This window comes from Anopheles gambiae, chromosome 2 (genome assembly GCF_943734735.2).
Source record: "Anopheles gambiae chromosome 2, idAnoGambNW_F1_1, whole genome shotgun sequence".
Classification (NCBI taxonomy): domain Eukaryota; kingdom Metazoa; phylum Arthropoda; class Insecta; order Diptera; family Culicidae; genus Anopheles; species Anopheles gambiae.
In genome coordinates this window covers 95,745,143-95,758,400 of record NC_064601.1, presented here as the reverse complement: position 1 = coordinate 95,758,400, position 13,258 = coordinate 95,745,143, and the positions used below count along the sequence as shown (strand labels likewise).

The 13,258-nt window shown below is 46.6% G+C and overlaps 1 protein-coding gene across 17 annotated transcripts in view; it reads right to left on the bottom strand.

The window, feature by feature from the left end:
* The window catches only part of LOC1276782 (WD repeat-containing protein 47), a 65,921-nt gene that overhangs the window by 12,105 nt on the left and 40,558 nt on the right, over window positions 1–13,258 (bottom strand). Inside the window, exons 1-3 of one of the 17 annotated variants that reach the window (XM_061647310.1) lie at window positions 11,440–11,625; window positions 7,998–8,963; window positions 3,822–4,527 (exon numbers count right to left, since the gene is read on the bottom strand). The exons of 13 other annotated variants lie outside the window; for them this stretch is intronic. In XM_061647310.1, the coding sequence (XP_061503294.1) occupies window positions 3,822–4,527; window positions 7,998–8,635 (1,344 nt within the window). In that variant the 5' untranslated portion in view covers window positions 8,636–8,963; window positions 11,440–11,625. Of the gene's footprint in view, window positions 1–3,821; window positions 4,528–7,997; window positions 8,964–11,439; window positions 11,626–13,258 lie in introns of those variants that run through there. 3 more of the 17 variants (XM_061647308.1, XM_061647309.1, XM_061647311.1) reach the window with 3 other exon arrangements.

The following is a 13,258-nucleotide window of genomic DNA, read 5'->3' as shown; positions in this document are numbered from 1 at the left end:
TGAAAGGAAAATAAGGAAAACGAGTAGGGCGATTTAACTCGCTTAGTAAAACGGATAGTTAAAGCCTCTCAAGTCTATCTTTTTTTTTATAATACAAGCATAAGTTGATCCAATATTTAACAAGAAATAAATAAATATGTAATGTTTAGCTATTTCTTAATAAGATCCTTAACTAATGTTCTCTTTCACCATCTCGAACATGAAAGATAGAGTCCTCAGGAATGTAAATAACATTGCTGCCAAAAAGGATCTTCTGTTATCCCTTTAGTACGCTTGTTTGACTGTCACACTGAGAGTTGCTCCTTAGCCTGCTGTGTCAAGCAATGGATCATATACAAAGCAAGTTGTTAGTTCAAATCTAGCTTGATCATTCATTTCGACATCTTTTTCCACACAAGCTTTCTACGACTGTTTGATGCAGCAGCTCTTTGCACCAAATAATTGAATTTAATTTATGGTTCGTCGCGCCCCTTCTACACAACAATTCCCTGCCTCAGGTGTGTGTGTTTGAAACACAAAAATGCTAATTTTTCATATTGAACAGCCGATAGCGCCTCTCTCACTCTCTCCCTCCTTCGCTGCAGCAAATCAACACGCTTCATTAATAATGAATCACATTGAAAAGGGAGAAAAAAGGCGCTAATGTTCAGTAGTAGCAACTTGGTGTGTAAATGATGTTTGCTCATAACTTCATTAGCGCCCGATTAAGACCGTATCGATCACAAACGCCGCGCCACACAGCACCGATCGATGACTTTTTGTGTAAGAGCCACCATCTTCTGCCTGCCCCTGAACTGGGCACACCATCAAACGCTGCAACAACATTCTCTTGTTTTGAACGTGAAAAAGTGAAACTTTACACCCTTTATTCACCATTCTATGAGCTCCACTGCCCGGCATGCACCAATTCGCCCCCACTGCGCGTGAGTGACCGAAAATTACCATACGATCTAGGCGCGAAGAAGGCGCGACAAAGCACCCGCCCAAGCCTCGTATTGCTTTGAAGCTCCAGCTCTGCACGCTACATTAAATTGCAAACCGATGTAAACCCTCCGATAATGGCACCGCACAAACCACACACACACACAGAAGAGAGTGGAAAACCCTCATCCTCATCATAAAGACATTTCCATAATTCTAATGGCCGAGGGGCTTGCGAGGTGAGGGTTAATTTAACTGACCGGATGTTGTTTAACTGGCCGCCACCATGTGCCACATTTGAATGTGCTTCCAGCGGCGTACGACGGCTCTCCCCTGCTCATGTTTGGATGAATTTGCAACTTGCAGCAACTATATGTAAAGCGAAAGCAGTAGCAACCAAACGGTTCGGGTTACGATCAAATTTTATGTGTGGTAAGTTTAACTTTTTTATTTCACTACATTTACCACCCCTTAGGGAGGGTGGCCGATGGGAAGCTAATGAGTATCTCCGGAAGAGGTCCGGAAGGTCTAGATCGGATTAGGATGTGGAGGATTTTGTTTTTTTTTCTTCTCCCCATTCGCTTTAAATTAATCACACACACATGCAGCGCCGAGGCGGGTGAACGGGAAACAGTGACCCGATGCGTAAACCTTCTTCACACATTGATGAGGTGGTAATATACCCTCGTCTTGACCTCGTTTAACCTTTCTTCGGTGTTTGGTGTATCTGGTCGATGGTACCTTCCGCTGTGCAAAAATGATGGAAAGCTCCATTTTTAACCTCAATTTGATCTCGATTCGAATTTTACCTTACTCCCCCCTGGTAATAAATGCCATTAATTCGACCTCTCCCCTTTTAAGAGGAGTTATGATGATGAAGGAGTGAAATTTTACTACCCTTTAAACGCTTGCAAAAAGCGTCAAGTGTGTTATCAAGTGCAAAACATTAATTAGTAGTACATTTCCCTCTAATAAAGGACTTTACAAAAAGGTTTCTTTTTCCGATTGGAAAAAAAAAAACATATGGCTCTTCCTATTGGGGTACGATAATCAAGCAGAAAGTTTATCTTTATTGCACTAATTCCCCTTGAAAACGATTAGCGTGATCACTTCCCCATCAAGCCTAACCCCTAAGAGAACTTGTGCTACGGAAAAACGGATGAAATTGCACATCTCTCGCATGTCGCACGACAAAAACGAACGAACGTTTTCACTGGAAACGATTTGCAATTTGTCAAATTAATCTAACGGACAGATAAATTATCTCCCGACGCATCGTAAATACAAACAGCCCGATACATCAATTCCGACTGTCTGTCTGCCATAAAGTCGCATCATTTCCCAACTGGTCACATGGTCCTGTTCATGAAGAAAACTCATCAGAGCTCACGAGCTTTAAAACCCCTGCCCTGTTTCCTGTTTCGTGAGTGGCACATATTTATTTGCTTTTGATGCCAACTTGGGCATGGGCAGAGGAGCAGAGAAGAAAAGCAGAAGATCTTTTGACGGGGTTTTTTTTTGTGGGAATAATGTGAATGCGTGCGTCCACAGGGTAACGATGAAATGGGCAAAAGCGATAAAACTATAAAGCCCAATCTGTAACGAAAACAAAATAAACCGGAAAGATCCAGCTACAATCCAAGTGGTGCTCGGGGAACCACTTTTTTAGGGGCTTACAAGTGGCGTACCTAATAAGGGACGGAGTGGGATGACCACAGTTCCTAGAGTTGTTGGCACTTAACTGTGACGCGCGCGGGATCACCGAGCGGGATTTTCTGGCCACGCTCAAATTAAATGGATTTTATAACCGAAATTAAATAGAATTTTCTACTCCAACACCTGTGTGTACACGTGTGTGTGTCTGTATGTAGGTAGAAACGGGAACACCTTTGCCTTGTTCCTGTTCCACCGTCCAATAAAGTCCAATAATGAATTTCTAGTTTTTTTTACGGGACATTTTGTGTGTTAAACGACGATCGGAACACAAGGAAGGAGAACGAACAGAACGGGGGCAGCGCCATTTTCATCCCACCCATCCCACCACATAGGAATGTCTTCGGTCGTGGCTTTTACATCCAGCTCGTAACCTCACCACACAAAAACAACACCATGCGTTAATTCGAATTTCTTCCGGTTCTATTTTCCACCGGGCAAGAAACACCGCCGCCAACGAACAGCAGCAGCAGCAGGAGAGCAAAGTGTAGGAAAAATTAGTTCCCCATTTTTTCACCCGCTCACGCCCGCTCCTCCATCATCCCGTTGTTGGAACGGAAATTGGGCCTAAAGAACCTGCGCAAAAGACGCACTTTTTTGGAGTGAACGGTGTTTTGTTACAAACCACAAAAAAACGGCAAAAATTCCTTAACGCCACGTGAAGGTGGTGTGGTGTGGTGATGGAAAAATGGCAGCAGTTCTCCAGAGTGCAGGGATGACGACGGGCAAAGACGTTGACGTTATTGGGAGAGATTTTACCGGTTTGTGGTGTACTGTCTGTCTGTGTGTGTGTGTGTTAGAAACCAATCGAATCAATCAAACTGCTCCTCCCTCGAAGCGATTTTAATTAACTTAGCGGATTGTGTGTGTGTGTTTGCTCCTTCTTCTTCACCACATCGCGAATTATGTCTGTGGTTCCAATTTCCAAGCTGACTAATAAATCACACAGACACACACGTGCAGCATTTCGTTTCTCATTTTCTCTCACACCCACCGGCCCCCCATGGCAATAATACACAGCTACGAGACAGTTTGTGCACCGAGCCGGAAAGACGGCGTGGCGCATCGACACTATTTCGTCGTTCCGTTAGCTTCCGTTAAGAAATAACAAAAAAACACAACAAAAAGGTATTTGTCACACGTGGTAAGAAGCAGAAGAGGTTTGAGTTTCTGCGGTAGTAGGCTACCTGGTAGTACTGGCTGTAGTTGATGTCGACGTTGTCGAGCAGATTGTCCACCGAGCGGTGGTTCTTCAGCGAGAGCAGCTTCTTCCCGTGCGTTAGATGCTGGTGATGCTGGTGCTGCTGCTGGTGTTGCTGGTTGCTGTTGTCATAGCTATGGCCACCGTTGAGATTGTTGCCGAAGTTGTTGTGATGGCGCAGGGTACGCTTGCCACCACCGCCACCATTCGCATGCGGTGCGGAGGAGGTTGATTGGTTGGGGCTGACAACGCGACTTCCACCGCCACCGCTGCCGCCACCACCACCACCGCCACCGCCGGCCAGCGAAAGGTTGTTACTATGTACACTGCTGTTGTTAAGCTGCTGGTGCTGGTGCTGCGAGGACTTTAGATGGCCGTGCGGGGAGCCGGCTGTTGTGGTGGTAGTGGTGGTGGAGGCTGTCAGCACGTTCTTCGTGCGATACTTGTAGCTGTTCTCGATGATGAACCCGCTCGAGCCGAAATCTTCCATCGACTTCGAGCGGGATCGGGTCGAGGCGCTTACGTTGAAAAACTGCTGCTGTTGCTGTGGTTGGTGTTGATGCGGATGGTGATGCTGCTGCTGCTGCGGCTGGTGATGATGCTGCTGCTGATGATGCTGGTAGAGTTGCTGCTGCTGTTGCTTCTGCAACCGCTGCTGCAGATAATTGTTCTGTTGCGTGGTCGAATGCCGCCTGGAGACAACGCGACAAAACGAAAATGTGAAGAAAAGACAACGACGACGTGTTTTTAAGTGGATTGAGCAACCCAAACCGTTAGCCGATCACGCAATGCTATTGGTAGGGTAGCAGAAAATTCGCGAGCCATTATGTATGGAGAGTAGAAGAACGGAAAATTGGCCCTGGGGAACACACACACACACACGCACATCAAAGCCCAAGCGTGAAGGGAAACCCAATTTCAGCACGCAACCGTTTAAATAATTACAATTTACCACAGTGGCTTATTTTTTCCTTCTTTTCAAACACCAGTGACACCTAACACTGCGCGCAGCGTCAGCTAAAGATTGGGAAAGTGACTGTGGTTTAAAATTTCCAGCACAAATTACAAGACGACACCCTCTTTCAGAAGATGTTGAATTTCTACGTCTCTCAACTGTTCGTAGGACTCTCAAAGGGGACAATTCCACCGTAAACAAGCCACACTCGGTGCAAACCTGTGAGACAATACAAGGGAAAAGAAAAGTGTTTCGCTGCAGATTTTCCCACAACCCGAAACGCTACACAGCACTAATTAATCAATCTCTTCGCCAAGACGAAGAGCGAAATTTCTTCATGACAGTCTAGTGCGCGGTGTGATGGCATCAGGCAGCAACACGCTTTTAATCGGCTATTGAATTATTAAATATTTCCTATCAACAGATTCACTTCCACGTTTGCCTAACGACAACGGCTCTAATTGACATTTTAATTGGATCGAAATCTTGCACATCGAAGCCTTTTCCTCGTTTTCCCTTTTCTAGAGCAGAGCTGGGTTTCTGGAAGCTTCTGCTTTGGGACTTACAACAGGACAGCACAATTCCTGCCCGCTCCATAACGGCTCTGGAGGACAACGGTGGCAGTGGTCTTGGAGTACACGCACACGCTACTTTCCTTTTGCCCTACCCTAGTTATACTTGCAGCGGCTGGTTTTCCGCCCCATCCCCAGCTTGTGTGGTGCATTAGAGATTGGCATTCTACGGCCGAGCTAAGCGAACCGGTTTTCACCATTCGCTTTTCAAACCCCGGAACCTTCGCCTAGGCACGTTTTGAAGGTTTTTTTTGAAGAGCAAAAGCGAGCTCAGCGCTCGAGGGATAAACTTAACCTTGATGCGCGGTGGGCGAGCGTGTTTCGTTTGCATGCAATGGTTGCAGCAAAACCCGTTCACCGTTGACAGTTGGTGGTAAAGTGTGCCAAAAACCTGAACGAAACTAAACCAAACTGCCGCCCTGATGCTGCACCTGGCGGCAGTTACTAAACGTAACTAACTCGGACTCTACTGACACACATATCTCGAGGTAGTACCCGAATTGCTAACGGAATAAAACCATTACTGCAACAGACACACGAAACAAAAAAAAACAACACAGCATCAGAATAATCACCAAGTCTGACCTGCATTCCGCTGACTAAACGGATTTCGTACCGGTTCGGAATGTGTTTAATTGCCATTGCAAAGACATCGATGACGACACGCCACCGTGAAGGCAGCAGAGCAAAAAACAAAACTGCTCCTCCGAAGATAAATGAATTAAGTTGTCCTTCCTGCCCGTGGGCCACTCTGGGTGTCTTGCAGTCTGTTTTGCATGACCGTACGATCATCGGCCGCTAACCGGTCATTAGACCGATGGAGGTAGTTAATTCGTTCCTAATGGCATCTGCTTTGATGGAACACTCCCCACCCGCAGATCCCGTTGTGTTTGCTTGAGGACAAGAAGCATGCAAAAACCGGGCTTTGCAATGATTGTAATTATTTGCACCATTTGCACATGATCATGAGCTCAACAGCATGGCACGATCGCCCGCTCTCTTCACAGTTAGAGCTGTTTTCTATTTGTTTTTTTTTGCCTAGCTCTGCTGCTGTTACTGCAAGTCCATCATCGCCGCAACCACAACCGATCACCCTAAAACCACCTGTCACACCTTTCATAAATCAATACTCTAAACCCGTGCTGCCCCGTCCACGATCCACATTGACGATGCGGAACGGGGTGAAAGTAAGGTAAATTTTTGAGCTCGGTGCAACGAATTGAAAATCAACGACGGGGACGGGTTTTATATATTGAAGAGCGCGCGTACAGTAACCCTGTGTCCGGGAGTTGATGTTTCATGCATGTTTGGAAAAGCAGAGCACCAATCGCCCCGTATGGGGTGGACGTCGAAATTCGTGTGCCAGGAATTTTGGTAGAGTTTTTTTCGTTTCGTTTTGAATTTCGCTAAATAAGCGATTAAAATAATCGCACCATTCGTGATCGTGATCGTGAAAGTGATTTCATTGCTGCACCAATCGGCCACCCTGTCAGACGGCTGTCAAACTTGGTACATCAACAAGAATGGTTTTCGGCCGTGATGGATTGCTTCACGCTCGATGAAAACGTACCACGAAGAGTACCACTAGGGCTGCTGCTATTTTTAAAAGTTTACGCTTTTTTGATATTTTTCAACATATTTTTTATTGCAAAAAGGAAGCTCTGAAGTGCATGAATCACATCCGTTTGCTACACTTTCTTTAATTTCAAACGATTCGTACTGATTTAAATCGATATGTTTCATCTTTTTCTCCTAAAATTTACATCTTTAGGTAGTTGCAAGCTATATTGATACCGAAAGTGCGGAATATATACCTATTTTAACATCCCATCCAAAGCACACTCTCGTGGCGAAGTTGTCAACGTGCAGTTTACTGTACCACTCTCATCGTGAGTTCAAAACTTGATCGGGAAAGATGTCGATAAACATCTAATACTACACAGGCGCTTTTTGATTATCCAAAAACTTGTGTAATGAGAATCGTAAAGTCTTGGAAACCAAAAAAGAGGTCCAAAAACCACATCAACAAACAAAAACAAACAAAAAATAAGTAAGAAGAATGTCGTTTTGATTGAATCCCTATTCGATTTGTGGTTGACATATCAAGCCAAGCCAGGTGTGTCTGGTTAATAGAGAGCAAAAAAACAATACTTTCCTGTACTGCTTTATGTTGTACACGGTCTCTACAACATTCCCACGTAGCTGCTGAATCGCATAGAATTGGCAGCAAAAACATGCCAACAAACAAAACGATCAAAGAAAGAATAATATAAAAAAAGATCATTACCAATGTGTTCGACACCAATCGTTCAATCGAAACAACAACGAACCGCACAATCAGTCTTGTATCTGGTTCGCCACACCCTCCTCCTTTCCAGGCCTTTCTCAAACGGAAACGCAAAATGGCTGCGCTAACAAGCGAACTAAATAACAAAAAAACAAGGGGTAAAAAATGGTTTCCGTTGTGATTAAGCCATGTATTGATCACTCCCGCAGGCACCATTCCACGTTTCTACTATCCCAGAGGACATTTCCCCCCTCAAAGACATTTCCTTCCTTCCTGTTCTTCCTTCCATACATAATGGGCTTTCCGATTCGCGACGATTTCTGCACACCACATTTCCTCTGTCTGTACCTCATCCGTCGTACAACTTCCATGTTGCTATCACTGTCGACGATCGCCGTCATGCCGGCGATGTTTTTCACCTTCCGCGCGGCTATATTGTTCACCACGTAGTTGCCGCCAGTGCTACCGTTGCTGTGGTTGTTGCTGCTGGCGTTGTTGTTGTAGTCGTAGACCGACCCGGCCAGCGATGCGGCCGACTTGACGTTCAGGAAGAAGTCACTGTTCTGGCGCTTGAGGGCACCGCCGGGAGGTGCGTACAGGTAGCGGGGCTGCGGTACGCCACCGCCCACACTGCCCCCGTAGATGCTGCCGGCGGAACTGCCCCGCAGTCCGCCCAGGCTCGCACCAATGTCGGACAGCCCGGCAGACATCCAGCGCGACTTTCCGCCACCGCCACCGCCACCGCCGCCCGTTGTCATGGCCAGCATGGCAGATCCGCTGGCACTACCGGCACTGCCACCGCCTGGGCCACCACCACCCCCGCCCGGTATGCCGTAGTTGTAGGTCGGTGGCCAGGGCCGTAGCCGCCGGTCGGAGTACCGCTTCTCGGTCATCGAGTTCACCGGAAGGGCCCGATCGTACCGCGTCATCGGGGCGGGCACGATCGCTGACGCCGACGATGTGGTGGTGGCCGCCGTCAGCACCATTGTCGCCGGGGTAGGAAATCACGGGTCAACGCACACACACGCCCGTTCTTCTCTCTCTTCTCTATCTCTAACCGTACAAGCGAAAGATGGTTTCCCTTTCGCCCGGTGAGCAGTAGTAACACAGGTTGCGTAGATTTAAACTTTGCAAATATTACTCTCCAATATTGAACCAAAAAAAAAGACACACACACACGCACACGAAACCGTAGACACTTTTGCTCAATATATCACCGAAAGCTGTGCTGCCATTGCTTGCTGTGCGCACCGCAATTGATGTTCACTTAATTTTGCTCCAATTTTATAATCACACTTTCAAGACAATCAATCACTGTGCAAGTGGATGGTGGATGGACAGAGGAAAAAAATAAATTAAATTAAACCATCACACTCAGAAACACACGCACACACAAGGACCCACTATTCCCACGGCGCACGAAGAGTGATTTCACTCGCCGGCCCTGTACGCATACCGATGCTCCAGTTTAGTTTTCCCGTGGTATTGTAAAAAGCTTCTTGTCGCCGTTTTCGAACAGACTTCATGCCAAAAAAAATGGAAGGATCATAAAATTCCACACACAGACACACACACACACACCAATACTGACCTACTAACTAACAGGGAGAAAAGGGGTGTTTTTTTTCGCAACAAGCACACTGTACACTGGCGCCACACAAAGAGATGCGCTGGGCATAAAACAGTAACATTACCATCGATTTCTTTGCCCAACCTTCACATCGCTCGGCGATCGACGGGGATCGCTTCTTATCGCTTGCAACGTCCACGATTTTCCCAACTTAAGCACGCATTTTCCAACCCCTCGCCCGGGTCTCTATTCGGGTGACTTGTTCGAACACTCGTGTCCGCGCTTTCGAGCGTGATTTATGATGACGCGCGCCCGCCGCTTGTGGTTGAATTGAATAGGAAAGATCAGGGCACAAGTAACACCCCAACAAGCAGGCGCACGGCTCACGGCTAAGAAAAAAAAAGGAGGCCGCCACTTCACACACACAACGCACTCGCGCGATGTTGTAACGAATGCAGGAATTTCGAATTTCCTTCCCAAAAAAAAACAACACACCTCATACCTCAATGCACAAAGCACGGAGGGCGTATAACAATATATTAATAAAACGCACACTCCCAGGAGAAGTCCTCCAAAAATCAAGGCGAGGCATCAGGGGGGGGGTGAGCGTTCGTGGCTTGACACAACATTGTGGTGCTGTGCTTTGTGGGCTTCACTCTCCTTTCTTTCGCTGCGTGCCACAATGTGTGTTAGTGTGAGCACTTGTTAGACAAGAAGAAACCCCGGACCGAGAAGAAGGCTCTCTTCAAAGGGTGGAGGAGAGCGGTTGATTTTTCCTTCCTGTTTTTCCTCTCACTAGGTTGGTTGGTATGTGGGCAAAGCAGCAGCAACAGCCACCAGCCCAACCGGAACCTGGGAAGTGTTGCGAGATCAAGAAAGCTCGTGATCTTTTTGATCCCCTCTGCGCGTCTGAGGGCAAGTGCGGGAATTCAACCCCTGGCGGGTTGCCCGCGGAAAGCAGAACGAGCAGGAAAGGTAAAGACAACACACAGGCACACACACACACACACTCAAAGACGAGAAGAAAGAAGGGAGCGAGAGAAGAAAAAAAAACGGTGAAAAAACGGAACGGAGCCCGATGTAACTGTAACGTCACGGGCATGGCTCTGGTGTGCTACTTCTGCCTGTGCAGCTTGTTTGCCTTGGCGGAATGAGCTGACGGGACCACCTCATTCTTGCCTCATTTTCAGCCAACCTCCACACTCCACGATCGAGGAGAAAGGAGCTAAAAGGGAAGTGTTGAAGAATTAATCCAAACAAAACTTCTGGTGCGCTCTTGTGTTGATGCGATCAAAAGATCCAGTGTCTGAAGGTGGATGAAGATGTTTCGATGGCCTTTTTTTTTTGGAGAGACACCATCCTCCCAGCTTTATGACCATATCGCCCGTCCAATAAGATAATCAATAGGGGAGGGAAAGAGAGTTTGTTGGGAACAGTTAGGCGGGAACGTCACGCGCCTTCGCCATCCGCGGCGCGTGGTACAACACCTCAACGACTTTGGAAATGACTTTGGAGTTCCCGTTGGAGAGAAGCTCCACCGAAGATTGGCACAGATTTAATGGTGTGCTGTGTGTGCTGTGTGCAAGTCGGAGAGGTGTTGAAGAACACGCTCCTACGCGAACGTATACTGCTCGTTATGATCTGATACACAAAATCCTACATCCATTTGCGTCTGTGTGTTGCATGTTCTACTCGCGGATCTGATCGCGGAAACAGTTCAGGAAGTTCTTCGTTACTTCTTGTTGCTGGTGCTGCTAATGAAGTAGCGTGCTTCCTACACAGTTTTTTTTTTCGTTGCTACTTCTTCTGAGCATTCTACTATGTGCTGTCTGTTCTTATGTTATTTCTACCACCTTTCACCGCATTTTTTCCACCCCGTATTGTAGTGCGCGGAAGGGTAGAGAGGGAAGACGGCTTTTTGCTTCCCCGCTTCACACACTGGAACACTGGAAACTGTATCGGATATCGAATTCTAGATCAACCTGTTGCGCTTGATCGTTTTCCTTTCTTTTTTTGTATGATACACTTTAAGCCGCACTTAGCCTACAAGAGAGATCATTGCATGGAGATCGCACCACAAGCATTCACACTGTTGGAGTTGATACAGATCACACGACTGAAACGCTCCCAAGCACAACATTGGAATATGGTTTTTAAGGAGCATCGGCGGAACAATACACCATCAAAAAATACAGAATCACCAAAAAAACACTCAATTACACACATATGTTAGGCAAGACAGCGATATCCTGCCAGCCAGGTGCACCCAACTACCAAAAGGAAAACTCGAACGCAACTCCAGTGCGCAACTCGACTCGCGTACTGCAACGCTTCACAAGCGCGCACGCCAACCCCACGAAAAGCCGTCCGGTACGCGTGAGAGCTAGCTGGAAACTGAGCAACAGAGGCCCAGAGGGTCTGGCTGCGAACGCGAACCACTCTTCTCCGCGCGCCGTTTGAGAGCTGGTTGAGATTGGACTTGATTTTTCCACGACGTACACCCCCTCTCTCTCTCTCTCTTGTTCGGTTCAAAAACGAAATCAAACAAATCACCAACAGCAGCAGTAGACTGCTGGAAGCGCGAGGCCACCGCGCGCGGCAAGAGCGAGTTTTTCTAATTTTTTACCTAACGCCATACACAAGGATGGCATAGGGTATAGTGAGACTCTACAATTATGGTATCATCATCACCTGGGACCAGAACAGGTTGCTGCTGGCACAAACTGGATCTCTTTCTCCGGCACTGACTCAACCTCTCACAACAAAAGCGCACTGGAAAAGCGGAAATGCTGCTCTGAGTTCTGTTCTCGATCGGGCACTCTACTTTGACGATCGTGATCTATGTAGATCAGACAAGCGCTTGGTGGGGTTTTAGAACTCGTTTCCCGGCTTGTTTGCCTCCGGTTACTGCGTACCAAACGAGAGAGCATGGGCCCATCATGACCAGCGTTTAGCTTTTATTTCAATCAATTAAGCTACGATTTTACTTTTCATTCTACTTTCACGAGGGATGCATTTTCCGGTCGGTGGTAGAAAGGGGGAAAATAGAAAGTTCTTTATTTAATGCGCTGCAAGTAGCGTAGCTCTTATTGGAGGTTTTAACTACCACTTCAAAAGATGATGTAATAGAGCAACAGGTAAAGGCTAGGCTATAACATACAGGTAATGAGATCGAACCTAAACTGGACCTAAACTTTACTAGTACTCGGAACATTTGCTAATGATTATTAGTAGAAAATTTCTCAGATTTCTCGCTTTATCCGAGATTTCACAGGGCGCATAAACAAAATGACATTACAGGAACCTCTTCGAAAGCACAAAAATATCTCTACAACTTTTGAGCGTCGTTCGAGTAATTTGTTTAAATCTAAAGCAGAGCTACAAACAAGGCATGATGTTTCCTCACGCTACATTCTCTTCCCAGTTAACGAAACGATTCTTGCCCGTGTAAAAGAGGCTTTTTCATTTCCCTCCAGCCATCTGGCTAACCACTTTACGCACACGAGAAACCGCGTAATCCAATCTACCTCCCCCCAATCTTCTTACTTTAGCGAAAGTACTTGAGGCTCGCAATCTGATTACGGCTGCCTTTAAAATCTGTATCACTTTCTAAAAAGTAACGCGTATTGTGTGCTCACACCGCTGCAGCAACGAAATCAACATAATGCTCCGAATTTTCCTCAATGAGCGAACAACTCGCTCGCTGCCCAAATCACGCATAATTACTTATACACCCCCGACAAACACACCTTCACGCACACACACACAATCAAAGTAGAGATTCTACGTGTAGTGATGCTTCTGTGGGCGAAATTTGCTTCCAAAAATTAAAAGATACGGAGCAAAGATTGAGCGAAATAGAAGACACACGCACACACATTATGATGAGGGATACGAGAGGCACTGAACACAATAGATTAGAGAGATGTGTGTGCAATGTTCAAAACTAATTAATTAGTTTCAAACAATACAACGGGCGTACAGGGGCACCAGCACCAAAAAAAAAGGCCTGACTAGAGAAACGGTCAAATCGAACAGC